The sequence below is a fragment of the Lytechinus pictus genome, chromosome 7 (genome assembly GCF_037042905.1).
Source record: "Lytechinus pictus isolate F3 Inbred chromosome 7, Lp3.0, whole genome shotgun sequence".
NCBI lineage: Eukaryota > Metazoa > Echinodermata > Echinoidea > Temnopleuroida > Toxopneustidae > Lytechinus > Lytechinus pictus.
Genome location: NC_087251.1, coordinates 41,819,855 through 41,832,189, shown reverse-complemented (window position 1 = coordinate 41,832,189; position 12,335 = coordinate 41,819,855). Strand labels below are relative to the sequence as shown.

At 36.4% G+C, this 12,335-nt stretch overlaps 2 protein-coding genes across 3 annotated transcripts in view; one reads left to right on the top strand and one right to left on the bottom strand.

Annotated features, from left to right (window-relative positions):
- The first annotated feature begins 1,584 nt into the window (after positions 1–1,584).
- On the top strand, positions 1,585–10,085 carry LOC129264397 (SRA stem-loop-interacting RNA-binding protein, mitochondrial-like). The gene is made up of 4 exons (XM_064102717.1): positions 1,585–1,723; positions 4,733–4,791; positions 5,553–5,660; positions 7,640–10,085. Exons 1-4 carry the CDS (start codon positions 1,663–1,665, stop codon positions 7,718–7,720), a joined length of 309 nt encoding a protein of 102 aa, XP_063958787.1. The 5' UTR covers positions 1,585–1,662; the 3' UTR covers positions 7,721–10,085.
- The window catches only part of LOC129264399 (myoblast determination protein 1 homolog 2-like), a 22,377-nt gene continuing 19,618 nt past the window's right edge, over positions 9,577–12,335 (bottom strand). For both annotated transcript variants that reach the window (XM_064102716.1, XM_054902273.2), the window contains exon 5: positions 9,577–11,445. In XM_064102716.1, coding sequence (XP_063958786.1) covers positions 11,369–11,445 — 77 coding nt within the window. In that variant the 3' untranslated portion in view covers positions 9,577–11,368. The remainder of the gene's footprint in view (positions 11,446–12,335) is intronic.

Below are 12,335 nucleotides of genomic sequence, written 5' to 3'. Positions count from 1 at the left end.
TACTATGCATAAATTAGCATAATCACTTAATAGCGATTCGCATGAAATAAATTACTATACAGTTATGTAGATTATGTCTAAGACAACCCGCCTGCCAATTTTCGGCGCGGTCGACGGCTGAGATCTCAAGGGGGGCCTATGAGCCCCCCCCCCGGCCATATGAACTCCCAAAATACCCCGGCCTAGTTAAAATAGCTACAGGGCATGTGCTCTTCATGATTCACACCCATTCCATCCATATACACTTTTTTTTCCGAAGCGCTTAGAGACATGTTTTGTGATAAGCGCAATACAAATAATGTTAAATATTATTACTTGTAACTCCAATTTTTTCGCGAGTCATTTTTCACAAAGTATATGGTGCTCACTCAAATGGAAATCTTTTTCAAAATTAACATGATTCATGAAATTGGCTGTCTGGGAACATGCAAAAAAGGCAATATTTTAATATCTGTGTAATTTTGTGTATATTTTGTGTCAAATATTGGGATCGTGCAATAATTGGAACATTTTTTATACATATCGGAGGATTTCTACTCAGATTTTTATACACGCCTAAAGTCGGTAAGTGGTGCTTGGATATTGTCATTTGCAACCCCCGCTTCAGGTTTTTTCACCAGGACCAAGATGCAAAACAGTAATTTTATCTCTGATCTTGTGAACCTGTTTGTGTGAACTGTTTGTGTGTGAATAAATTAATAAATATATCAGAGAACAGAAAACTGCTGGGAGATCATTTTTACTATTCAATTAGCCAAGATGGAAAAGATAGATATTATTACCATGGTAACCCCAATGTTTAAAGGTCAAGTCCACCCCAGAAAAATGTTGATTTTTGTAAATAGAGGAAAATCAAACTAGCATAACACAAAATTTCATCAAAATCAGATGTAAAATAGGAAAGTTATGACACTTTAAAATTTCGTCTATTTTTCTCAAAACAGTGATATGCACAATTTAGTGACATGCAAATGAGACAGTCGATGATGTCCATCACTCACTATTTCTTTTGTTTTTTATTGTTTGAATTATACAATATTTAATTTTTACATATTTGAAAATAAGGACCAACTTGACTGAACCATATAGTATTAAACAATGCTAGTTCCACAAGTCCACAAATTAATCATTGTTTCACTCAATGAGGAGAAAATTAGAATATTTCATATAATAAAAAAAAAAAAAAATAGTGAGTGGATGACGTCATCAGTCTCCTCATTTGCATACCGACCAGCATGTGCATATAACTTTTTTTTTAAGTAAGCAAAACTTTAAAATGTCACAAATTTTTATTTTACATCTGATTTTAGTGAAATTTTCAGTGTTATGCTTGTTGGATTTTTCTCTTTTTATTCAAATCAACTTCTTGTTGGGGTGGACTTGTCCTTTAAAAAGAAACATTGTAGATTTATACGAATTGACTTAAGAACTCCATTTTCAAATACATCATACAAGATAACTGATCAAAACATTTTCTCGTTCAACAGGCCCTTACTTTGAACACATTCAGTGAACTTGCTGAGCTGAGCGTGTTGTTGTATCTCATGCCCACATTAATTTTTCCTTTTTTATTCGCCTTAGGGCTAACACCATAATTTCGTGCAATTTCAGAATTCTGCGAACACGCTTCTCTAACGATAATTCGACTACAAAATCCCCGAAATGGCATCAAGGAAAGGATTTGAAGTGTTTGTTTCTAAATTGCCATGGACTGTCGGTGTGCGTAAGTATATTGCCCCTGTTTTAGCCACTTACCGGTATTTGTGAACTGACTTTCCAAGCCCGATTATACCGGAGCTTCCCCCGGCCCACACTTATCCGAGGCAGCCCGGCAGGCTATCGACTCGATATTACGCTGGCGCCCGGCGGGCCGGGAGCGCGGAGCCTCGGATGCGAGCATGCTGATTTTCGTGACGATGACGCAGAGGTACAACAATGTGGTATCTCTGACTCTGCGTCGTCGTCACGAAAATCTTCATAACACCCAGATTATTTAAAAAATGCAAATCATGCACCTCCTCTATTCTATCGATGTTTGTCTTCACGGTCCGTATCATATAATTAGAAAAAGAGTTTGACCCTGGGCCCTGGCTCATGTGGCTAGACAGGAATAACCGTCGTTTCTGGGGATTTCAACAATTTCTGACATTTTACTATCATCCCCATTCACCGACGGTAGTGTGTTAGTGTGAGCTTGCATGTGTTATCTCATCCTCCCTTTTGCCGATTAACTGTCCACACTTCGATATGCTTTTTTACATCGAATTTACACTCTAAGACTAAGGTAAGGATTTATAAACTACAGTAAAAAGATATCAATCTTTCATATATAATCAATGAATGACTTTCAACGAAATAGATTAAAAGGTATGAAAATGGTACTTTACCGATGTTTACTTGCGACTTGGACACCAGAATCACTCCCAAAAAATGGCAGCCAAAATATGAGAAATTTACAAACGAACGGAGAGTGCATCAACAATTTACGAATGTGATATCGATATTGCAGGGCTCCACACTAACCCTTTTTTTCTACTGGTCCAACCTATTCATGTTGGACCAGTTTTTCAATTTTTTACTGGTCCGAACCTAAAATCTACTGGTCCCAAAAAATAAAGAAAACATTTTTAAAAGGCGCGAGTTTATTTTGCTGTCCTTTCTTGTTATCCCCCCCCCCCAAAAAAAAAATGAAGGAATGAAAGACAAAAAGAAAGCAAGACAGAAAAAAAGAAACAAACAAAGAATAAAAGAAAGGAAGGAAGGAAGAAAAAAGAAACGGTAAAGAAAGGATAGATGTGAAGGAAGGAAAAAAAGAAAGAACTAAAGAAGGAAAGGAAGGAAGGAAAGAAAGAACAAACATAAGAAAGAACAAAAGAAATAAAGGAATGAAGGAAAGAAGTGAAACAAGCAATAAAGAAAGAAAGAACAAAAGACAGAAAGTAGTGAAGGAAAGAAAGAAGCAGCAATAAAAAAAGAAAGAAAGGGTAAAATGAGAGATGGAAAGAAGGAAAAAAGAAAGAAAGAGATGGAGGAAGGAAGGATTGAAAGAAGGAATTAAGGAAGAAATAAAGAAAAGGTAAAATGATAGAAGGAAAAAAGAATGAAGGAAAGAAGGAAGGGAAGGAAGCAAGCAAGCAATATAAAAAAGAAAGAAAAGCTAAAAGAATAGATAAAAGGAAGAAAAAAAAGACTGAGACACAAAGAAAGGAAGGAATGAAAGAAAGAACGAAAGGAGAGAAAGGAAGCAAGCAGTAAAAAAAAAAAGAAAGAAAAGGTAAAAGGATAGATTGAACGAAGGGAAAAAAGAAAGAACAAAAGAAAGAAAGAAGGAAGGAATGAATGAAAGAAAGAGAAAGGGCTGAAAGAAGGAAGAAAAAAAAAACAAGGGTGAAGAAATAATGGATGGAATATATGCATTCATGGGGAGTAAGCCTACGTAGAGTAGATGACTTTTACTCCCCAGAAACCATTGTATGTGCAGCAGGTCCAATTTGAGAAAAACGCATTTCAAAATTCATATTTGCATAAGCTGTTAATAATTTTAAGGAAAAATAAAGGTTATTTGAGACTCAAAACTTTTTCATTATTTACAGAATGGTAATACCTATAACATATCAATAAATAATTTTTTGGCCCATTTTTACCCCGTTTATGAAATTGGACCACCTAATGACATGCGACCAATTATGATTTTACAAGAGAAACCTATATGGTTTACTTCCATAAACCACCTGCTTAAACTATTACAATTTTATATCCTGGTGGTACCCATCTCAACATCCAGATGTGATTTTTTAGTAATGAAATGAATTATTCATAATTCATTTTTTCAGCAGTTAAATGCTCCAGTCTTCATAGTTTAAATATGTATGATGCATACATGACTTTGCTTCTGTTGTTATTTTCACTAAATGTATTTCCCAGTTTGTCACAATAATTTAAGTTTTATCATAATTTTGCTTTTTTTAAATTATGCTTTTTTGTGACCAAGGCTACATCTTGTCTGCTCTTTATGCTGATAGTATTGATATCAGGGGATTCTTGTTAGGAAACCTTTTAGGAAACGGGTGTATTGGAGCCAACTCCGTGGTTAGTTGATAAAGTTATGGCTAACCTGTCCCTGTGTTGAGACCCCTGGCCTCTTCCGTCTCTAAAACTTAGACAGCTCCATGCGTTTCCATTCTAAAAAGCGAGCATGTTTACAGCATGCATTTCATATTCAGGATTTTGCAAAACATGATTAAGGTTAAAGGTCATTTAAGGCCAATGAACTTAGTAGTTGTGGGCGGCTGGGCCAACCATTTTGAATCACGCACCCTGCTCGCTAGTCGGACCATATTGTATAGGCCTATCCTCATAATTTCAAGAACTTACCTGCTTGGTTCGGAGTGATTACAAAAAATTATTTTCGGTAATTTTGAAGTCTGAATAAGTTCTTGTAAATAAATTAGCATTGTCAATGGAAGGGTCTAAAGTGATTTTCAATATTCAAATACTCATAACTTTTAAATCTTCCTCAAACTTTCTTTGTTTCTTTGATTTTTCTATGAATTTAACTGGTTTAAAAGGGTCACATTTTCATTTAAAAAGAGTTTCCAATGGGGTTGAATTCCCCTTTTAAAATATCATCAAAGACGCTATATAAATCCTTTGTATTATTATAAATCCTATGTATTATTATTTACTGTTATTGTGTTTTACCTAAATCACTCTTTCATTTCATTTCCTACAGAGGAGATGCGAACCTATTTTTCTCAATTTGGACCTGTGAGGAATTGCAGAATAGCCTTTGTAAGTATCTATCTTCTGTGGGTTTCTTTCATTTTTTTGTGGAGAGGAGGGAAGATGATCGTTCTTGTAAATTTTCTGTGGACATGTTTGCCCACATCCAATGTTGAAGGAAGCTCTAAAATAACAAAAAAATTCAGAGCAAGATTATTGGTACCTGTCCTGTATTTAAAATATCAGTTGGGGCGTTTTGGTCTAGTGGTTAAGACTCGTCTTTCAATAATAATAATATGTCCATTTATATAGCGTAGTTACTATGTGCATATACTCAACTGCGCTTTGATACTTGGTATCATATTATTACCCCGGCTGTAGCTGAGCCGCCATATTAATAGGCGCTAAAGCGTTCAAGGAATAAATTCCTACCGGGTACCCATTCAATTCACCTGGGTCGAGTGCAGCACAATGTGGATAAATTTCTTCAATCTGAGGGACATGGATTTGATTCGGAATCATTCCCAACCTTGACGTGTTTTCCTTCAGCAAGAAATGTTAATACTCACATTGTACTGCACTCAACCCCGGTGAGGCAAATGGGTACCGGCAGGAAGTAATTCCTCAAAAAGCCCTGAGCAACGGAATCGGTGAATAGCTTAGCCGGGCCCAGGGTAATATAGGAGCGCCTTTAGCACCTAACAAGGTGGATACGTGCGCTATCCACCTACATAATTTTTTTTGTCAAAATCTTCATCCAGGGGTGAATGTGCTCATCAATGGAATATTTACCTATGCCTGTCTTTTCTTTTTTTTGTTTATATCTATAGGATGATTCAACTGGTTTCTCTAAAGGGTTTGGTTTTGTTAGCTTTAGTAATACATCAGGAATCCAATCAGCTCTGAACAAAGATCAACACATACTGGATGGACAAAAGGTATGTGAAAGGCAGTTATTTCCTTTAGAAAAGGGGAGGTGTCATGATAGTGATCATCACTGCTCTCAACCAATCAGATGCAATGATTTCAGTAGCTTATAACAGTTTTCAGTGAAAAGTCCTGCAATGAGTCACTTCATGAAACACTCCCTGGAATAGTTTAAGTGAGCTTGAATTCTTCCCTTAACAAAGAAATTTACAAAAAAAACCTGGGGCTGTATTCTGAAAATATTCTTATGACAAATAATCTTATATCTGCAATGAAATCCGCATTCTGAACATTCTTTTATCGTTTCATGTCGGGTGAATGATGTCAGAGCTTAAGATATGTGTAAAGCTGACAACGGCGCATGAATCTCTCTGTGCGCAAGATAACTCGTGTACCACGCGTTACCCATTCCAGTCCATTCGAGTACAACCTGAGAGTTATGTACGCAGTGCTCATGCAATGCGCGCACTACCACTCGCTCGCTATCACAAGCACACTACAGTGGCCAACACTAGTTGGCTTCGATGTCGCCTCCTGCGGCTAAATAAGAACTTGATTTTATTGCACGTACCCTTTAAAAAACATCGCATCATCGTCTTCCTAAAAAAAACATTGCATCATCGACATTGTTTACTGTCAAACTTTAAAACTTAAAAATGTCATTGATGGAAGGTGATGGTGGATATGGGGATTTACTACAGGGAAAGGACTTAAAAGACGGAAGATTTCAAGGGCCAAAAAATTGAGCAAGCACGATCTTTTCAATATAGGACATAAGGGACAAGCAGGCCGCTGATGTGGTAGCCTTTCTTTGGAAGGCAAGTGTCAATAGAGACAATAATAGAATAAGTACTCATAATTTGAGAAGAAAGACAAAAATACAGATTTCTACAAGAATATTTGGCAGAATCGAATGTTGAAAAAAAAATCACACCAAAATAATTTCCCACTTTTTGGCAACCCAGGTTACAACCTTTAAAAAAAATCAACAAAATGACAATTTTTTTTTTATCCTTCGGGGTACCTTTTTATGTTATGTCGAAATATTCTGAAAATTCTCTATTTTTTTGATGTACAAGACTTTAGTTAGGGGGTTATTGTAACTTAATGTTGCATGCAACATTTTTCGGTCAAAAATAGTAATTGCTTGCTAGATCCCATAAGAACTTTTTTTTCAAATTGAGACATTCCAAAGAAACTACAGAGATGGATTAGCAGACTTTTCAGCAATTTAAATATTTCATTTGAGATGATGAATCTTTTCAAAGAAAATGGGTCTGGGAGAATAGCCACGTTTATTTTTCAGCTCAGTAGGGCAAACTCAAATGCATCAGGGGTGCAATGAAAATTATGTTGCACCTCATGCCAATAATGCGCTAAACATTTTTACAGAAGAGATGCTTCTATTGGTTGATTAAATCATGTATAACAGATAATTGGTTTCAACAACAAAAAATGGCATTTCAGAGATAAAATATGGGATGTCTGTACAGCGATAAGACAGATTACTGATTGGAGATAATATTAGCGAGCTTTCATCTTGCCGAGTTGGAAGAAAATTTACAAAAAAAGTTGACACTTTTCAGAATACCCCCCTCATAGTTTAGTATTTAAATGAAATCTACTCTGCAAATTTTCAAGCAAGTATTCTCCCTTTGTGTGTTTTTAAGGATTTTTTAACACTTTGCATTGATCTAAATCGACCTTTTATAATTCACTATCCTCTCTTAAGAAACATTTTAGTTTTACAATCAATTTGGGGTGATAGACTTCAGAATCCAATTACATGTAGCACGAATTGATTCCCGCCATGTTATGCAATGTGAATGTCACTGTGTACAAAATGTTAGTTATCTGTGCATTTTCAGATTGTGTTTATAAATTACCTTCATGTTTTCATTCATATTTATATGTTTGTCTATTTTCTTCCTTTTGTAAAAATGAAATATATATATTATTTGTTTCCATATCGTTCATTTTGTACCATTAGGTGAATGTGCAAGCCAAACAGAGCTCCTCACCAGCTGTGAAGAAATTACAGATATCAGATGTGATGGAAAATGGACATTGATACTTTCAGATGGTTGGATGCTCATTTGAACAATTATGAGGAACTCGCTCAAATATTGATGAGTAACTCGCTGAAATATTGATGAGGAACTGGCTCACTCAAATATTGATGAGTAACTCGCTCAAATATAGAAGAGTAAATTGCTCAAATATTGATGAGGAACTCACTCAAATATCGATGAGTATAAACTTATTCACAGTTTTTTTTTTGTGATTTTACAAACAGGCACAAACCTAATTTTTGGTCAGATATTTGAAATTGAGGTTTTTGCATATGAAAGTCCATCATTAACTCTATTGAATTACTTCAGAACATATTCAAATTTCGTACAAAACGGCACATACCCCTCTGATTTTACGAACCGGCCTGAACCATTGTTTCTGTACTATAGCAGTCTATGGAATGACTCGCAGAGGTCAATAACCTGACCTAGATGTTGCGTGTATGCATTTAATAATTTTACGAACTGGCAGAAACGGTGGTTTAGCTAAAAACTCAGTATTTAACAATGCGCATGATTTTATGAAATGGCACAAACCTCCTGATTTACGTTAAAATAAACAGTTCCTGAAATGCATACCTGCGCTTCATTTCAAATATTGATGAAAAAAATTTGATTTGCGGACAAAATTTTGTATATTATAAAAGAATAGAATGTATGCTTTCAATTGGTTTGAGTAATTGCTCTGGTTCCTTTCAAAGCGTGAAGTTACGAGCATCTGAAAAAACATCCAAACTTTGAACGCGATTATCTCGAAATTGTATATTGGGACCAAGGAAGGTTTTGTGCTGGTTCGTAAAATCACTGACGATTTATGATGGACCCGTGTTCAGGAGGAAGGCCATATTGCCATCGTGCACTCCTTTTAATTGTCTTCCAGAGCCAACTTTTATCAAAAGGAGTAAAGAGTTTCTCTTATTGAACCAGCTGCATTGAACCAAAGATTCAATAAGTAATGTGGATTTTAGGTTGTATCTATGCTCTACCTGTATTATGCAAATTTGGTCTCAACATAATCAAGGGGAGGGGGGGGGGGTTGTGTATGTGTATTCTGACTCTGATACACACTTGATCTCGTACTCGGTCTCGATCTCTACTCAAGAACTGGGCATGACTGCTTGGCTTGGAGTCACAATCACAACTCGGTGACTTTATTCTCCACTAAACTAAAACATGTTATACAGTGTACATGGTTACATAATATTTTCTGAGTGGCATGGTGATAATGGGGGTATAGACCAGGGGCCCGTCTTCCAAAGAGTTACGATTGATCCAATCAATCGTAAGTCTATGGAAATCCATCAGTGTCATAATTTTTTCCTCAGGAAATTTGCACAATGTCCTTTGTAAGCAAAGAGAAGCACAGTGAATTTTCAAGAAAACAATGAATGCATGAATATACATCATAGTTAGAACATATTTTGAACAAACATGCATAATAGATATTGACATTGCTGGCCGGCCATAGTTGTGATTGATCGGATCAATCGCAACTCTTTGTAAGACTGGGCCCAGATGGATAGAACGAGGGGTTGTTTATGATGGGGGTAATATAGTATGGTCAATGTTTACACACTTGGTCTGGGGATGGAAGGAATGTCATTATCACCGTGGGACCAGAAGGTGTGGTGGTCAGGTTGGAGAACATAATGTAGTTTGCAATTTGATAATACACACATGATTATACAGACACAATATGGGGGAGATATGAAGGCCCCTTACAGGGTTAATTTAGGATTAATTGAACATCAGGTGATTCTTGACAAATTAAAATATTCCTCCCCTCGGGTAAAAATTGACTTAAATTTGTACAATACTCCATAAATTGAATAAAACAAAAAGAAGCTCTGAGATGTATGTAATGATGAAAGTTTAATTTGTCTACATGTGTAGATGTACAAAAAAATCTGACCCATTGTGGGTAAATGAAACAGCAGCTCATAACATTTCATATACTTGGTGTATCTTGTAATATATCATATTTACTCTATAGGATGCCCGATTCCCAAATTAACAAATTGCAAGTAATTCAAAACTCAGCAGCATGGTTAGTTTCCTGTACTAAGAAACATTTCCACATCACGCAACTCTTCTTACCCCTAAGTCTATATCCATCTTCAAAACAAACTTATTAAAAGTGTATTGAATGACTTAGTGCCACTATTATATGCAATTTTCGCTCTTTTCTTAGCTTTTCTGTCTCCTTCAAAGAGCGCATAGGGACGCATTTTGCAATGATATGCATTATTCAAGCACGTTGGTATAATAATTATTATAAAAAAGAAACTATATACTGGATGTATAAAAGAGAGAAGCTAAACTTATATGTGCATTCTATTAAAATCCAAATAATATTTCACAAAAGATCACTGTGTAAGGTACAATATTTTACTATGTTCACTTGCATGCATGATGCATCACACATACATTTTTAACGTTTCGCTTGGAGAACTTGACTACTGGCCCTGCTTTTCTTTTGGCGTCGACATTGAAATCTTAACAATTCTGTGGTGCACATAAAAAATAATTATCTGCCCCTACTCCCCAACATTTCGTAAATTGCAATCCAGTTGCCATTCTACCCCACTTTAACAATACTGGTGTCACCACTGTATACAAGCTGAGCCTTTTTTGTTTGAATTATAGTTTGGATAAAACTGTGATGTATATTGAGGATAGAGTAGACCTAGTTATAGAAAGTAAATTTGTGGCATCCTTGGCTTAGCCTATCATCTTGGCGGGGGCTGCAGATTTTGCCTTTGGTGTTACACTACGTGTAAGCTATACGTCTGATGTGGCGAGACTACAAATAGTGCTCTGTAGTCTTGTAGACGTATCGCTTAAGTAACAGTGTAACAGTAAATACAGAATCTTGCCACCTTAAACTTGTGAAAGTGAAGATAATATCTGCAGCCTTAGACCATAAGCTTCGGACTTTGTACAATTAGCTGTTCTGCTGAATTTCATTGGCTACACTCTGTGGATGATGGTAAAATGTCAGATATTATTAAATAAATCCCCAGAAAAGAAGTTTATTCCTGTCCATTGAGGGATCCACCCACTAGTGTTAAGGCCCTTATCTACTGCAGGCTCTGCTAGGATTATAGGCTATCATTTAAACTCAATTTGCTTTCAGCCCTTGTTACTTTAACTTATTATCTAGGCTGAGACTGCAGTAGCAATCTGTCTGTCTGATGCAGAGTGACCCTTGTCAAAAGCCTACGTAAGAAGTAGTGCACTCCAAAACTGGGCGTTAGGGCATCCGCCTCTAATCCTAGCTGCATGGGGATGTTACAATTTGACATCTTTCGAATGATGAAGTTGAAGTTCCATGACAAATGACCAACTTCAACCCAGGGTTTAACACTATACCCTACCCTAAACCTAACAAAACCCTATTCTATTGCAACCCTAACCCTACATCTTGGAAGAAAAAAAAAGCCTGGAGCAATTGTCACATAAGCAAATGTCGTTTCACCAACGTTGAAGGTCAGTCCCAGACAGAAATAATCACCTGTGATAATCAAATACACACGTATATACATACACCCAATCACGAATTCATGCAGAACACCGTAACCCGACTAGTTTGGTTTTAGAAGATTCTCAACCTTGTTTGGTTTGAGTAGGGATGTCTTGAAGGGAAATCATCGCCAAGAAATGTTAGCTTTTGGTGGCGGATCATCCATGCTCAGGAGACCAGGTTGAAGTGAGACAATCGAATCTGAAAAAAAAGGATGATATTGATAAAAATTATAACAATGAGGTAATTAATTATCATCCACCCGAGGGATTCAGTTTCGGTGTCTGACCCACACGGATTTGAAAGTCATACAATCTGTTATCACGTTATAAATTTTTTATGAGACCATGGACAGAAATTTAAACTGCGAATCCTGGCTGCATAATAGGCGAAATAGGGTTTTTTTCCTGACCACTGTCATTCTTATTACTTTTCACAATGCATATTTTTACTCCTGAAATTGAGTACTTGCAAAGTATGTGAAATGGCTGATAATTATCATGATCATGACCGTCTTATGCATTTTCCGGTCAGTGGATTAAGGGCAACATAGCCTTCAATGATCTTATGGGCGATTCCATACGTGTCGTACCGGACATTTTGTCAACAATTTCTAGTCTCTTAGCTGATTGCTTGAGGAATGAAAAATTATTTTTGGTCAATAATAAAGTTATAGTGGGTAGTCATGTGAAAAAGATTACCAACAAAAAATATTTGATTATGGCTGAATTAAGGGCGAATATGTTGTGTGTCGTACGGGACGACACGCAACGTTTCACCTCTAATTCACCCATGGACAGCATATTTTTGTTGGCTGTCATTTTTCATGTCTACCCAGTAGTACATTATTATTACCACAAAACAAATTGAAGTTCTTTGTTTGTTTGGACAATAGGTTGAAATATGTTGCGAAAATAGCTGATTTTTCTAGCATGGAATCGCCCTTACGATAGTTCCTCGTCAGTAAAATGCTAACTTATATACAAAGGAAGGGCGTGGCCATTTTGCTCCCCCCCCCCCATGATCTCTGTATTCTGTCTTGTATGGTTGGTAACTACCTAGGTAGACTGAAAACAAAAAGGTGCTGTTTC

What these genes read in the sequence shown, in the direction of transcription:
- LOC129264397 (XM_064102717.1), top strand. Translation starts at nt 1,663, where the DNA reads ATGGCATCAAGGAAAGGATTTGAAGTGTTTGTTTCTAAATTGCCATGG. An exon ending in GCCATGGACTGTCGGTGTGC is followed by an intron (nt 1,724 to 4,732) that starts GTAAGTATATTG and finishes CATTTCCTACAG; the next exon opens with AGGAGATGCGAACCTATTTT. An exon ending in ACATACTGGATGGACAAAAG is followed by an intron (nt 5,661 to 7,639) that starts GTATGTGAAAGG and finishes TTGTACCATTAG; the next exon opens with GTGAATGTGCAAGCCAAACA.